The sequence below is a fragment of the Trifolium pratense genome, linkage group LG2 (assembly GCF_020283565.1).
Source record: "Trifolium pratense cultivar HEN17-A07 linkage group LG2, ARS_RC_1.1, whole genome shotgun sequence".
Lineage (NCBI taxonomy): Eukaryota > Viridiplantae > Streptophyta > Magnoliopsida > Fabales > Fabaceae > Trifolium > Trifolium pratense.
In genome coordinates, this window is record NC_060060.1 from 60,645,921 (window position 1) to 60,661,911 (window position 15,991).

General features: G+C 35.0%; 1 protein-coding gene and 1 pseudogene across 1 annotated transcript; both read left to right on the forward strand.

Annotated features, from left to right (window-relative positions):
• Positions 1-1,217: 1,217 nt before the first annotated feature.
• On the forward strand, positions 1,218-3,830 carry LOC123909316 (two-component response regulator ARR14-like). The gene is made up of 5 exons (XM_045960141.1): positions 1,218-2,139; positions 2,237-2,383; positions 2,478-2,819; positions 3,134-3,210; positions 3,332-3,830. The coding sequence occupies exons 1-5, from the start codon at positions 2,019-2,021 to the stop codon at positions 3,656-3,658; spliced, it is 1,014 nt and encodes a 337-aa protein (XP_045816097.1). The 5' UTR covers positions 1,218-2,018; the 3' UTR covers positions 3,659-3,830.
• A 671-nt stretch (positions 3,831-4,501) lies between these two features.
• On the forward strand, positions 4,502-15,299 carry LOC123905145 (annotated as a pseudogene).
• Positions 15,300-15,991: the final 692 nt, after the last annotated feature.

Consider the following 15,991-nt stretch of genomic DNA (forward strand, 5'->3'; position numbering starts at 1 on the left):
GAAAAATAAGGTGTAAAAATACATTTTTTTTAATTTTTAATTTTTTTCCTAAAACGACAAGTAATTTGAAACCGATGAAATAAAGTAGTAGTAAAACGATATTTGTAGAAATAACAATAACTAATTAACATTAATAGTTAGCCTTTAGTACAAACAAACACTCTACATTTGGTAGTTATGTAGAGGGAGCTTAGGACTAAATTTGCTTTTTTTTTTTTTTTTTTTTGAGATGAGTGGTCACGCACATATTCAATTTCAAAATACATGTTGTATTATGTCATATATATATATATATATATATATATATATATATATATATATATATATATATATATATATATATATATATATATATATATATATATATATATATATATATATATATATATATATATATATCCCTTATTATAACTTTTTTTTTTAAAGTATTCAATTTCAAAATACTTTTATTTGATTGATAATTTCATTCTTATTAAAGAAATTATGTAGTATATTTAATATATTCATTTAATTTTATTATACATTAATATTTCAAAATTCTTCTTAAAGTAGTGTTTTATTTGAACAATAACACCAAATTTAGTAAATAAATTAGTGGTACTTTTTCCTTAAAAAAAATTAGCGGTTCTTTTCGTGAAAAAATATTTATATGATATATAGAGATATTTTATTAATTTTAAAAATAGAATAGTAGGTGCTTTATTAATATAACAATTAATTGAAATTTTAGTAAAAAAAACAATTAATTGAGATTTGAATATCGATAAAAAATTATTGTGACGGTAATCCTATTCAAAATTATAAATTAGGAGGAAATATATTTTTTTTATGAAAATAAATGTGTTCCTGAGTCCTAACATCGAGTGTTTCTTAAAATTCTCTCTATCTTTAAAAACTTAGTTTTCCTTTAAAACATAAAATTTAAAAACTAACCTATTTTCTATGCTAGTTCATTATTAATTTTGGAATAAAACATAAAATTTTAAAATTATTAATGAGAAAATTAACTTACTTCGTCTATATGTTTTTTTTCAAAATGTACCTTATGTGTTTTAAAAGAAAGGGATAATTTACAAGTTATTTTTTCCAAAACTAGGAAGTAATAACACAAGCCCAGATCTTTGTACCAAAAAAATAAAAACAAAATAATGTCTAGATAGATCTCCTCTGATCTTGTCACGACTCGGTCGTGACTCAGCTCGAGTCAACTCACTTAACATAAAACTCAAACTTGCTTGCTTGCTATCAACAAAACAACATAAAAAAATGGGATCTTTTACATGGTTCGATTGTGACACAAACAGGAAGTGATGCAAATCCTGCTCCGATTGTTAACAACAATCCGACCCGACCCGACCCGATTTATGTCCCGCTTTCACGCGCATCACAGACAGCTGTTTAAATTCGCATCACAGCTGTATGTTACCATTCATCATTTTCTGACCGTTGGGGAGAATGAAACCCTAATTCTTCTTATAAATACATACAAAGGCTTTTGCGCCGTTTTAATTTCATTCCTTAACTCTCACAATACTCACTTTCACAAAAATCGCTGTTCATCTGCTTCGTTAGTTTCACTCACCGCTGAAGTTCATCGCTCTCACTCACCGCTGTTCATCGCTCTCACTCACCGCTGTGTTCATCACTGAGAGACTCAATCAATTGAAGTTCCTTACTTGGTTCATCGCTGTTCATCTGCTTCGTTAGTTTCACTGAAGTTCATCGCTCTCACCGAAGTTCCTTCCTTGGTTCATCGCTCTCTGACCCATTGGTTTCATTTCATTCAAGACTCAATCAATTTGGTAAAGTTTTCATCTTTCTTTAATTTCTGAGTTTCTTTCTTTCATTTCATCGCTTCGATTACTTATGCAATTTGTTTATTCATTGTTGATTTTCAGACTCATTCTTCCTTCTACTTTCTACCCTCTTCACTCACTCACTCTCTTACTTCCATTATTATTCATTACAATCCATTCATTCATTCATTATTCCATTTCATTCATTCATTCATCGCAAATATGAACCTTTTCACTACTAACAATCCATCATTCCCCGCTGGGCTTAGAGTACTTGCAGTCGATCATGACACCTACGATTTCTACACTATTCACCACATTTGCAATCAATTACACTATCAAGGTACTTACTTTCTCACTCACTCACACACCTTAATTATTATTCTAAACTACTTTTCATCTTTTTTTGTTCTAACTCTTAATGTTTTTTTTTATTGCAGTTACATCATGTTCTACAATTTCTCAAGCAAAGCAGCTCTTGTCGACATCACATTTCGACATCATACTCGTCGAAACTCATATTCCACAGCAAGATACTTATGCATTTGTTCAACAAGTGACTTCACATTTGAAAATTCCGGTGATTAGTAAGTAGTTCTTCCTTAAACTCATCATTGGTTACACCTTTCCATTAATTAATTAACAAATGTGACTCACCCTGTTATTATTTTTATTTTGTAGTGATGTCGCTTGATAACCGAACCTGTTCTGTTATGGATTCCATTTCCAACGGGGCTTGTAGTTACTGGGCCAAACCACTGGATGAAAATCTATTCAAAAATATGTGGCAATATGTCGTGCGGCAACATCTAGTGCAAAAGGAAAGCGAGGCTAAAGGGCTTAAAAAGCGAGGAAGAGAACATCCAGTGCAAATGGAAAGCGAGGCTAAAGGGCTTAAAAAGCGAGGAAGAGATGATGAGGTTCATGTTTCTAAACAACCTCCGGCAAAGAAAGCTCGTTTCTCTTGGACAGATGATTTGCACCAAAAATTTGTGTCGGCCGTGGATCATCTTGGGATTAAAAGTATGAATCTTTCCTCAGACTTTTTGTTTTTTGCATTTGTTTGTATTCTATTCTTCAAGAACTCAATAATGATAATCAACTTACTTATGTGCATCAGTTTTATGTTTGTTTTGTTCTGCTGCTTGTCGTATTTGTTGTTGTGTTTCTTTACTCTGTTTTTGGGTCTGTAACTTGCTCTTTGGTTAGAGCTCTAGCTCCACCTTTCATTGTTTTCCTGCTTCCCCCCTTTCTTGGCCCTTCATGTGCCTTGATCGGAGGCTTAATAAATTGTTTGCATTTCAAAAAACTTACTTATGTGCATCCTTTTCTTTCAGATGCAAAGCCTAAAAATGTTCTGAAGATCATGGATTGTCCTGGCTTGGAATTACAGCATGTAGCTAGTCATTTGCAGGTTGGTTTTTATATTAGTTTCTTGTTTAAATTTCATACATTAGTGTTTTGTGTAATTTGAATCTGAAATTTATGAAGTGTTTTATCACTAACACTTCTGTACCTGTTATGTTCTTTTGCAGAAATATAAAATGTATTTAGATGGTGGGATAAAAAATTCAAAGATGAATCAGAAGAACAATGAAACACAAGCACAGGATCAAGAAATTGATGAAACCGAAGTATTTTTTAGCTTGACTGATTTTTTCCCCGATCTTAACGATGATGATATACACAATAACAACTATGCTGTTTTAGCTGAGAGCATTGATTCCCCTAGCACCTCTCTTCCACAGCTTGGTCAATATTCAATGACACCACCTGATCAATGTGACGATTCCGACATATTTTCTAATTTGACCGATTTATTCCCCAATCTTAACGATGAGATACACAATGGGATGTGGTGACTATAAAGAAGGCAACATTGAATATCTCATTCCACCTTCACGACATTTGTTTCTATTTTAGTCATAGTATATCAATTAAGCTTTAGGCTTATGTTTTGTAACAAGGGCACTATTATAAAAGGCCCATTTCTGTGTTTTGTTCATATTGAATCAATAAAAATATATTTTTTTTAATGCATTCCATTAAGAATTTTCAGCACCTTTTTCCATTCTGCAGAGTACTTTATTGATGGTTGATTGGTTCTGCTTTATTATAGTGTCAATTGATGGTTGATTGGTTCTGCTTTATTATAGTGTCAATTAATTGATTTAACCAACCAATTATTAACAATGTCATCCATATTCAGGTTGAGACTCTTTCAGCTTTTGCAGGTGTGTTAGTATACTTTCAGGTCCATTGTATTGTAGTATGTACCTGGGGCTGGTCCTGTCTGATAGTTTCACTGGTAAGGCACCAGTGGGTTCAGTCGGAGAGGCCTGTGTACATTGATTGGTCCGAGGCTGATTGTGTTCGGTGGTGCCACACTTACCCTGCACTTGAAGGCAATTATGTTGGAAATATGCTCAAACTTGAATGTACCGACTAACGTCTTCTCATACGTTTGCATATGGAGCTATCCGACTCAATGCAAAAGCTAAGGTTTCGTAGAAGTGGTATCTTTTGATTCTTTCTACTCCATGACTCCTCAAGTGCATACATATATTGTGTTATTTCCAATAACAACTAATTTGCTATTCCATTTGTGTTACCGTGTTGATGTTTATAGCATTGACGGGCAGAGATACATAGCAGAATACAATTCTGTTCCGTATCTATTGTTAATACTAACTTATTTTTCTTGACTGGAAAATGTAGAAGTGCATTTGGAGGAGAAGACCAATACAGCTGATTTTGTCTGCTGTTTGCAGCATTTGCAGGTCTCATATTTACTTTCTCATTTTTTGATAGTGTCTTATCTTATAACCCTTTGTTTTTACTCTGCATGATAAGTCCTAAAAAATGAGGATAGAGTAAGTAAATGCAGATAGATAGGCAGTGTCTCAACAACTGCTTTTGAGATATTTTAGTTTTTGCTTGCAGTCATTATCATTTCTGACACTTTTTTGCTCTCTTGATATTTAGTCCTCTCGGATTTGCTTGCTGGTCCTCTTTGGATTGATATCTTTAATGCAGTTGTGTTTTGAAACTGAAGAGAAAGTGCGGAGACTTCTTCTAAACGTGTCATCTCTACTGAAACCAGGGGGATATTTTCTCGGTATTACTCCTGACTCATCTACCATATGGTATGGCATATTATTCACCCTTTTAGTTGCATGCTCTCTATATATGTTTTTGTGTATTCTCCATCAGGGGAAGAAAATTCGTAACATATAGTGTCCAAACAAGTTTTTGTAGATTTGGGGTTGGGTTTACCCATTTGACATCACATGCATCAAATAAAAGTGTCGTTGTACACTCAATTATGAATGAACTACTTCGACGGTACTGTATAGGTTTGCTTCAATATTTAGAATTTGAATTTTCATGGATTCTTCTGATAGTTTCACTGGTAAGGCACCAGTGGGTTCAGTCGGAGAGGCCTGTGTACATTGATTGGTCCGAGGCTGATTGTGTTCGGTGGTGCCATACTTCCCCTGCACTTGAAGGCAATTATGTTGGAAATATGCTCAAACTTGAATGTAGTGACTAACGTCTTCTCATATGTTTGCATATGGAGCTATCCGACTCAATGCAAAAGCTAAGGTTTCGTCTAAGTTGTAGCTTTTGATTCTTTCTACTTCATGACTCCTCAAGTGCATACATATATTGTGTTATTTCCAAAAACAACTAATTTACTATTCCATTTGTGTTACTGTGTTAATGTTTATAGCATTGACAGGCAGAGATACATAGCAGAAAACAATTGGCAGGTTGAGGTTAATGAGCTTGATTGGGACAATGTTCTTTCTTGGTCATGGGAAAAATGCAATCAGCGCACTTGAAGAAACACTTTGCAAAGTAAGTGTATATAGATTGTCTTATAGATTATCAAGAGGAAGATTTGTTAAAATAAATGTGTTAGTGTTATGTGAATCCATTTGTTTGGTATTCTGTCTTCAGTTTGGTACTGTTGTGTTACTGCTATTGAGGGTTGAGGCCTCCTTAAAAATTATTTAAAACAATACATTTTTAATAAGACTAAATCTTCCGCATAAATAATTATTATCATCATCATCATCATAAAATAAAGCTTGGTCGTATCATCAATTATTTGTTATGAAAATATAAATTCTAGAGATTGATCAAAAATTGAATTTAAGGATTTTTAAAATAAAATAAATAAAATTACAAGGGTATTATTTACCTGTACATCCATGGTTGGTTGGGTGGCTGCCATAGTCTCCTTCCCTTCCCTAACAATTAGCATGAGGTGATGTGATGTCATGTTATTTGAGAAATTAAGTGCAAAGTTTTTAGATAGATGATGAGATCTATTTTACTCTGCTCAAGCAATTTAATTTCACTGGGTTTGTATTCTCTCTATCCATTTATTTTATGAGTATGGAAAGTACTCCCTCCGATCCTTTTTATAAGAAACAAAAGTGGTTGAATGTAAGAGTTCACAAGATAAAATTGCCTTAAGTAGCAGCTTTGAATTAATTGATGAAGAGGAAGTACAACCAATAACACATAGCTTTGAATAAAGATAAAAATGCCTTATATTTGGAGTCGAAGAAAATAAAATGATGAAGAGGGGTGACAAAGAACTAACTATCACCTTTAGTAAAAAAAAAATAAAAAATAAACGAACTATCACCTAGTACTATGTGCGTACATGCGTGCGTTCGTGTATGTGTGCGTGAGTTTTATAATATTGCTCACACTGGTAAAAACTAAGTATCCACTGCCATTGAATTTGGTGCTGTAATATGATAGCTCGCAGAAGCTGATGGATCATGATTCAACAACACAATTGCCTTATGTTGCCTTTCATTCTCAGCATCCACTCTAAATTTCTTGTAATTTAGAGTACTCCCAATCAACAGTTGGACAATTCAAATCTTGTCTTTGGAAGCAGTGGCTGACATATTGGAGAAGTCCAGATTACAATCTAGTCAGATACTTCTTCACCTTGGCTTGTGCTCTCATGATAGGGACAGCATTTTGGAGAGTCGGCAAACACAAGTGAGGACTTCGTCATTTATATTGAAATCTAACTTTAGTAATTTTTTCAAGTATTATTAGTTCTTGATTTTAGATTCTTTCTTATTATCTTTGTTTAGGGAGAGTTCGACTGATCTGACACTGATTATAGGAGCGATGTATGCTGCTGTTATTTTTGTTGGAATTAACAATTGTCAAACAGTTCAACCAATTGTCACCATTGAAAGAACAGTGTTTTATAGAGAAAGAGCCTCTGGAATGTATGCTCCTTTGCCATATGCCTTAGCACAGGTAAGAGTCTTATAACTTGTGTGCAAGTTACTAGTTATGATTTTCATTCTCTTGTGAATTTTACCTTATGTTATGTTACTTCATTTTTAATTGCAGGTTTTGATAGAAGTACCATTTGTGCTATTTCAAACATTATATTACTCACTCCTAGTGTATGCTATGGTGGGCTTTCCACGGAAAGTAGAAAAGTTCTTTTGGTTCGTCTTTGTCAGCTTCTTCTCCTTCCTATACTTCACATACTATGGAATGATGGCTGTTTCCATCACGCCAAACCATCAAGTTGCATCAATCTTTGCAGCAGCATTCTACGGAATCTTTAACCTCTTCTCTGGTTTCGTCATTCCAAGACCTGTAAGTACCTCGCAAAAAGATGTTTTAGTCTCTATAAAATCGCAATCATTCAACTTTCTTACATCAACAGGTTTTTCTCGGTATTACTCCTGACTCATCTACTATATGGTATGGGACTCAATTGTCAAAGGCATATTATTCACCTGTTTAGTTGCATGCTCTCTATATTTTTTTTGTGTATTCTCCATTAGGGGAAGAAAATTCATAACATATGGTGTCCAAACAAGTTTTTGTAGATTTGGGGTTGGGTTTACTCATATGACATCACATGCATCAAATAAAAGTGTCATTGTACACTCAATTTTGAATGAACTACTTCGACGGCATTGTATAGGTCGCTTCAGTATTTAGAATTTGAATTTTCTTCGATTCATCTGCTTTTTGATCATTACTGAAATAAAAAATGTTTCCATTATTTTGAAAAACCGTGTCTTGGGAATAAAATACGTTCAAGTACATTGTCCCTCTTATTCAGTTTCATCTCTTAAACTTGATACTTAATTGGATAAAATCCCTGTGTTTTCTTTTTTTGGCTTAATTTTCCATTGGGATTAGAGTAGAGGCTGTATTAGAATACCTAATTTTCACACTGAAATTTCTAGTAGCTCTCAATTTTTGGGAATAATCTAGTAGTTCTTTTCTGAATGACATCCTTGAGCTATCCTGAATGTTCAAAAAGTAGTGTCAAACTTGATCTCCGGATGGATCCTCAGCTTAGTTTAGAGTTTTCTGCTAGTGACTGTCTTTAAGGTGGACTCCTTTTCCCTTTTGTCGGGATGATTTATTTATTTCAGTTCTGCCGTGCTTTCATAATAATAATGAGATCTATTTCTGTCCAGTGGTTTCAGATGAAATCCACATAAAATGAAGTCCAGAGTTAGAGCGAATGATCTTGTAGTGTTTACGCAATTTTCATTGTGCTTCTACTTGTAATTTTTTCTTTCTATTTTCTGCATAATGGAATTCATCCATCACGCCACTTTTGCGGTTGAGCTCTGTTACTTTTGTCACCATTTTATTTTTCCGAGCATTGAGTAAATACCTAATTTGGTTCCTTAAATTGTAGGACTGTATCAACCCAGCCTAACATCAACAATATTCAAAAAATTGGAATTCTAGGATCATTTTAGAATATTGATAATGTAGAGGGCTAGGTTTATACGGTCTTACAATTTCAGGGACCAAATTGAGTATTTATTCTCCTAGAGTTTATATAAAATCTGTGCGAGATCTTTGCACACGAATATATATACCGAACAATATTAACATTATCCGCATGTAGGGCAAAGTATCAGAAGAATATTGAATCCTATCACAACAAAGGCAGTGGCATGAAGCCAAACATCGTTCCCAACTGCATCCGAACAGAGAATTACATGATTACTTTTGAAGTTGAAGAAGAAAAGTACACATCTCCATAATGTATTAACTGCGTGTTGCTTATACTTTGCTTTCAATTACAGTTTAATGTTATTCATTTAAATTTTCATAACGTTTCCAGGTTTCCATTATTTGGAAAGAAATATCAGCTGAAGTTCACTAATGATGTCTCTGCTGAAACCCACCATTGTTTGGTTCACTTTCCAAGTTTAATCAGGTATCCTTCTAATCTGCTGGTTTGGCCAATGCACTGTATAAAATCCACTCTGGTGTAATAATTACCAAGAAAATCTGGTTTATAAAATGACAAAGCTTGATTTTCTTAGATTTCACACATAAAGAAATGCCAAATGTGCTGCAACTGCAATTGACTTTGTTAGATATGGATAACAAAACTTAAAATTCTGAAGAAATGGGTGTCTGCTTGTAGTGTTTAGGTTAATAGGTTCGTATCTTCAATCATGACTTGTAAATAGATCTCATGTATCTATTGCTTCATAAAACACAGGCTGGCTAGGGAAGCTGGACTTGAGTATGTGGAGATCCAAAATTTAACCGAATTTTACGATGACAACAGGTTAGTATCACCGTCTCTGGAGGATACTGATCCTTCTATGCTAAATCCTTCAATTATATAATTTGCATTATTAACAATTTTGGAGTTTGCAAATTGCAAGACTGAATTTAGTTTCCTTGATTGTTGCTGCAAGAGCACAATTGGCAGGCTTGCTTACGAACTATGCTCCGAACCTTTTGGATACTAGGGGTAGACTTCTTCCTCGATCATATGACATGCTTGGTAATGCCTTAATAATTTCTTTTTATCACTTTATGTAGAAAATAATAAGTGAATACTGTTGTGTATTATTCCTCAGCTCAAGGCTGGTTTAAATAGGAAGAGTACAAACATAAAAGGAAATAATAGATAAGCTTAGAATCTCCTAGAAATAACAAACTAGGAAACTAAATATTTTCCAACACCCCCCCTCAAGTTGGTGCATAGATATCTATCATGCCCAACTTGCCGATCAAATGCTCAAAGGTGGGTCTTGCTAAGCTTTTGGTCAAGATATCTGCAGTTTGCTGACTCGAAGTTACAAAAGGTAGACATATGATTCCGGCATCTAACTTCTCTTTTATGAAATGTCGATCGATCTCAATATGCTTGGTTCTGTCATGTTGAACTGGGTTATGAGCTATGCTAATAGCGGCTTTACTGTCAGAGTATAATTTCAATGGAAGCTCAATTTTCATCTTAAGCTCTTCTAGGACTCTGTGGATCCATAATCCTTCACAAATACCTTGAGCCATAGCTCTAAACTCAGCTTCTGCACTACTTCTTGCTACAACTCCTTGTTTCTTGCTCCTCCATGTCATAAGATTACCCCAAACATAGGTACAATATCCGGAGGTTGATCTTCTGTCAGTGACTGAACCTGCCCAATCAGCATCGGTAAAGATAGACACATTTCTTTCATTAGTGTTCTTAAAAAATAATCCCTTTCCAGGATTTGCTTTCAAATATCGCAGTATCCTATAGACTGCCTCAAGATGTTCCTCAAAAGGAGAATGCATAAACTGACTTACTACACTAACCGAGAAAGCAATGTCAGGTCTAGTGTGTGACAAATAAATCAGTTTCCCAACCAATCTCTGGTACCTTCCAGTATCAACAGGAACACTACCTTCTTCCCAAAGTTTTGCATTAGGATCCATGGGAGTATCTGCTGGTCGACATCCACTCATTCCCGTTTCTTTCAATAAATCTAGAATGTATTTTTGCTGGGAAACTACAATATCTCATGGATCCCAAGTCCTTGATTTCAAAGTCTAATGCTAATTTCTCTTTTACTCTTGCCATTTCAACTATATCATCTCCAGTAAGGACGATATCATCAACATAAACAATTAGGACAGCAATTTTTCCATCTTGGGAGAACTTTGTGAACAAGGTGTGGTCAGCTTGTCCTTGAATGTATCCTTGTTTCTTCATGGAATAAGTGAACTTTTCAAACCAAGCTCTAGGAGACTGCTTTAATCCATACAAAGACTTATTTAGCTTGCATACATTTGATCCAAACTTGTCTTCAAAGTCAGGAGGAATGTCCATATATACTTCTTCTTCTAAATCACCATTGAGAAAAGCATTCTTAACATCCAACTGATGTAGGGGCCAATCTAAGTTAGCAGCAAGAGACAAGAGAATTCGGACAGTGTTCAATTTTGCAACAGGAGCAAAAGTCTCTGAGTAGTCTATACCATAGGTTTGAGTAAAACCCTTAGCCACCAATCGAGCCTTGTACCTTTCGATTGACCCATCTGAATTATACTTCACAGTAAACACCCATTTGCATCCAACCGTCTTCTTGCCATCCGGTAGTGTCATAACACTCCAGGTTTTGTTCTTTTCAAGAGCTTTCATCTCCTCAAGTACAGCTTCCCTCCACTTTGGAACTTCTAGAGCAACCTGTACATTTTTTGGAATCTCTACACTAGACAATTTTGAGGTAAAGGCAGAAAAAGATGAAGACAAATTTGAATATGATATAAAATTGGACAATGGGTATTTAGTGCAAGATCTAACAGGTTTTCTAACAGCCACAAGATCATCGATATCAGGATACAAAATACGACTCTCAGAAACAGAGATAGACTTACCTTTTCTTTTTTTAGGTAGTTGATCATCCCCCAGTTCAGATTCATGACAGTGTTGAGATGTGGACTCATCACTTTCTTTGTGATTCTTTCTCACAAAAATCTTTCCTTTCCAAGTCTTGTTTCCTGCTTCAAACCTATTATCTTTATATGACTCATTATTTTGTGGCATTTCAATTAGATCATCATTATCATTGTTTTCAAGATTCTCATTGTTTTCTTCATGAGAAAATGTAGGCTCGGATTCACCAAGCTCACTACTCATAACAGGAGTAGGATTAGATAAAAAATCATGGCCATTTTTCGTTGGTGCAGAAGTATAAGTCTTAGAACTTTGTGATACCGGCAAAGATAAATTATTAAAAAAACTCATGTCCTCAGTTTGAAACGAGTTAAAAAAACTCATGTCCTCAGTTTGAGACGAATCTTCATTTAAATTTCCCCCCTGAAGATGCGTGTCAAAAAAAGGTTTGTTTTCAAAGAATGTAACATCCATGGTGACAAATATTTTCTGGTTTTTTGGATCAAAACATTTATATCCCTTCTGGGTTGGAGAATACCCAACAAAAACACATTTTATAGCACGCGGTTCGAGTTTGCTAATATTCTTATGTTCATGAACAAATGCAGTGCAACCAAAGATTTTTAAGGTCAAATCGTTTGAAACACGATCATTAGGAAAACATTCTTTGAAAATATGAATTGGAGTTTTAAAATTAAGAACTTTGGAGGGCACTCTGTTAATTAAGTATGCAGCAGTTAAAACTGCTTCACCCCACAAATAATTTGGTACTTTACTTGCGAAAAGTAAAGCTCTAGCCACCTCCAACAAGTGCCTATTTTTTCTTTCTGCAACTCGATTTTGTTGGGGAGTGTTAGGACATGAACTTTGATGCACAATTCCATTTTCACGAAAAAAATCACTCAACATTGTGTTAAAATATTCTTTGCCGTTATCACTTCTAAATACTTGAATATTTGTTTGAAATTGATTTTGCACCATTTTAACAAAATCTTTTACGGCCTGACAAACGTCAGATTTCCCCTTTAACAAGTACACCCAACTAACTCTTGAGTGATCATCTATAAATGTGATAAACCATTTTTTATGAGAAAGTGTACTCGTTCGGTTAGGGCCCCAAACATCACTGTGAATAACAGAAAAAGGTTTTGATGGTTTGTAGGGCTGTAATGGAAAATGAGAACGATGATGTTTTGCAAATTCACATGCTTCACATTTAAAAAAAGATAAATCCTTATTACGAAATAACTCAGGAAATAAGTGTTTTAAATAAGGAAAACTAGGATGACCTAATCGTGAATGCCATAACATAACATCATCATTATTATTATTCAGAACTAAAAAAGATTCAAAGCATGAACTTATTGGTTTGGAAGGTAGTTGTGATTCAGGTTCAATGTCGAAGTAGTAGAGTCCTCCACTCTCCTTAGCACTACCAATCATCTTCCCCGAGTTCAAATCCTGAAAAACACAATAAGTACGGAAAAAATTAGTTTGACAATTTCTATCTTGGGCTAATTTACTGACAGACATGAGACTACAAGATAGATTTGGGACATGAAGAACATCTTTAAGGGTTAGACTTGGAGACAACACAACCGAACCTTTACCCGCAATGGCTGAAAAGGATCCATCCGCAATTTTTATTTTATGGTTACCTGCACATGGACTATAAGAAGAAAACAGAGTAGAATCACCAGTCATGTGATCACTTGCACCCGAATCTACTATCCAAGCACGACTGGGACTGACACTAAAAAGGGCAGAAGTACCTTTGGGGGCAACAGAGCCAGAAAGAGTGTTAGATTCAAGAATTTTGTACAGTCTGTCTAGTTGTTCCATCGTGAATGAAAGCTGAATTGAAGAAGACTGATGCTCTTGATCAGAATTACTGGCTTGGAATGTATGACCCTCACCTCCACCTTTGTTCTTCTGATTTGAAGGTCGCGGAAGACCATGTAATTTCCAACATTGAAAAATAGTATGTTCCAAACGATGACAATATTTGCATTCACGACGGTATTTGAAAGTGGATGATCGTCGTCGAGAATAAAAAAACGTCATAATTAATAATCTTAGCCAAGGAGTACCGGAAGCAGCAAAGAAAAGTAACGCCGGTGAACAGTACGCGTGAACAGCAATCGCGTGAACAGTGCATATGAACAGTGCCTCTGATAAACAGTATTTTTGAATGAACAGTGCGCGTGAACAGTACCACGGGTGAACAGTACCGCACACAAAATCAGTCGTCGTGGTCAGATTGTGAACACGACGGCGGCTAGGGTTTTGCGGAAGCGAAACCCCCAATATCGGGAGCTCTCGATACCATGTAGAAAATAATAAGTGAATACTGTTGTGTATTATTCCTCAGCTCAAGGCTGGTTTAAATAGGAAGAGTACAAACATAAAAGGAAATAATAGATAAGCTTAGAATCTCCTAGAAATAACAAACTAGGAAACTAAATATTTTCCAACACTTTATTACTTGTACGTTTCTTTGGTTTACTTTCAACAATTGTTTATTAAAATACTCATGGGATTTTCCACTCTAATGCAGGTCTCTATACAACATTTATATTTAAAAGCCTGAACCAGACATAACACCGCCAATTGCAACTCCAATATTGCAAGATGCTAGTTATAATCTTGACGAGGTAATTAATAATTATTTTGAGCTATTTTACCTCGATGTTGTACTACTTTTATAAGAATTTATATTTTGATCAGTTTTGGTTTTACTTTCCTAGAATCAAGAATGTATCAGGTGCTTGTTTCTTTTTATCATTTCCCTTAACAAGTCATATTATATGACATGATTTTTAAACATTCTAGTCATTCACATTGTGGGCGACACTCTATATTGTTTAATTGTAAATAAACTAGTAAATCTTCCAATATATTGGCCAGTCATTTAAGAGAATAAGTGAAAAAGTCTGAACTCAGTGATAAATTTTGACAATTAGATCAAAATAGTTGAAAAGTTTTTTTGAAGTGATATATAATAAGGTAGAAAGGCCATTATCAAAATCATCAATCTAAAGTGGTTAACGTTCCACCCTTTTTCGTGTAACTTGCTTTCTTCAGGGAAAAGCAAGCAACTAATAAGCTTTTTTCTTTAAGACTGACAATTCTGAAATTTGCGAATTTTGCGCAAATGCCTTCTACCTGTTGCTTCTGTTAGCGGCCAACACTCGGTGGGATTTAGTCCCACATCGGATAGATAGGACTCTTGAGAAGAGTTTATAAAGAGGAGGCAATCCTCACCTTACAAGCCGGTTTTGTAAGGATGAGTTAGGCCTCGATATTCGTGACATGGTATCAGAGCCTATCGGGTCTATCGTTGGGCTTCCGACATCGTTCACGCTTCAGGCCCATTGGGCCGGGCTGAAGCGTGAGGGGGTGTGTTAGTGGCCAACACTCGGTGGGATTTAGTCCCACATCGGATAGATAGGACTCTTGAGAAGAGTTTATAAAGAGGAGGCAATCCTCACCTTACAAGCCGGTTTTGTAAGGATGAGTTAGGCCTCGATATTTGTGACAGCTTCTGTTTTTTCAATTGTTTTATAAAATGTAAAATTTAAATTATTTTGCATCTAAAATATTTTAGTTTTTTGTTGATGGTACTCACTTGCATTTGCATGGTACATTTTTGACACGGAATAATTTGGTGAGAGGATGAAATAAATGGACTTGTTGTAGTAGATCCTTCTATTGGGGTAGGCATCGGCAAGATCAGCGAGCAGAAAGGGATATTGGGCCCTGGCCCAGCAGAATTACGTTTTCCAGAAGCACTTTGAAGGTTTCTTTCTGAGCGATGCCCTTTAATTCGTGCATATGGTGCTATCCGATTCAATGCAAAAGCCAAGGTTTCATCAGAGTGGCTGGCTTTTGGTTCTTTCTACTTCATGATTCCTCAGGTGCATACATCGTGTTATTTCCAAAAAAACTAATTAGCTATTCCATTTGTGTTACTGTGTTAGTATTTATAGCATTGAAAGCCAGAGATACCTGACCGAAAAAAATTGACAGGTTATATTTAATGAGCTTGAAGGAGGATCAATGCTTACCACTACTATTGCTTGGGATAATGCTCTTTCTTGTGTCATGGCAAAATGCAATGAGTGCACTTCAAGAAACACTTTACAAAGTGAGTGTAAATAGAGATTTAAGTGAGTGGTTTATAGATTATCAGGAGGATGATTTGTTGAAATAATTGAGATACTCTTTACAATGTCTCTATTCTAGTTTACATTGAGAACTTTTATTGTTCTAATTATATTACCATATTTTTCTAATCACATGTTATGACTGATCTTTTGTCAAAAAAAAAATAAAATGTTATGACTGATCTCACTTTGCATGCCTTACTAATTGTATCGGGTAGTACAGCTCATAGTTTACTCATATAAGTGGGCAGGTCACTCTCGGCGGTAATTTTTTAAAATGGGCTATAGTATTTAAACACAATTAATACAAAGGCACTGAAGCC

Coding starts and splice junctions, on each gene's coding strand:
- LOC123909316 (XM_045960141.1), top strand. CDS start 2,019: ATGAACCTTTTCACTACTAACAATCCATCATTCCCCGCTGGGCTTAGA. Junction 2,820..3,133: donor GGATCATCTTGGGATTAAAA/GTATGAATCTTT, acceptor CTTTTCTTTCAG/ATGCAAAGCCTAAAAATGTT. Junction 3,211..3,331: donor ATGTAGCTAGTCATTTGCAG/GTTGGTTTTTAT, acceptor GTTCTTTTGCAG/AAATATAAAATGTATTTAGA.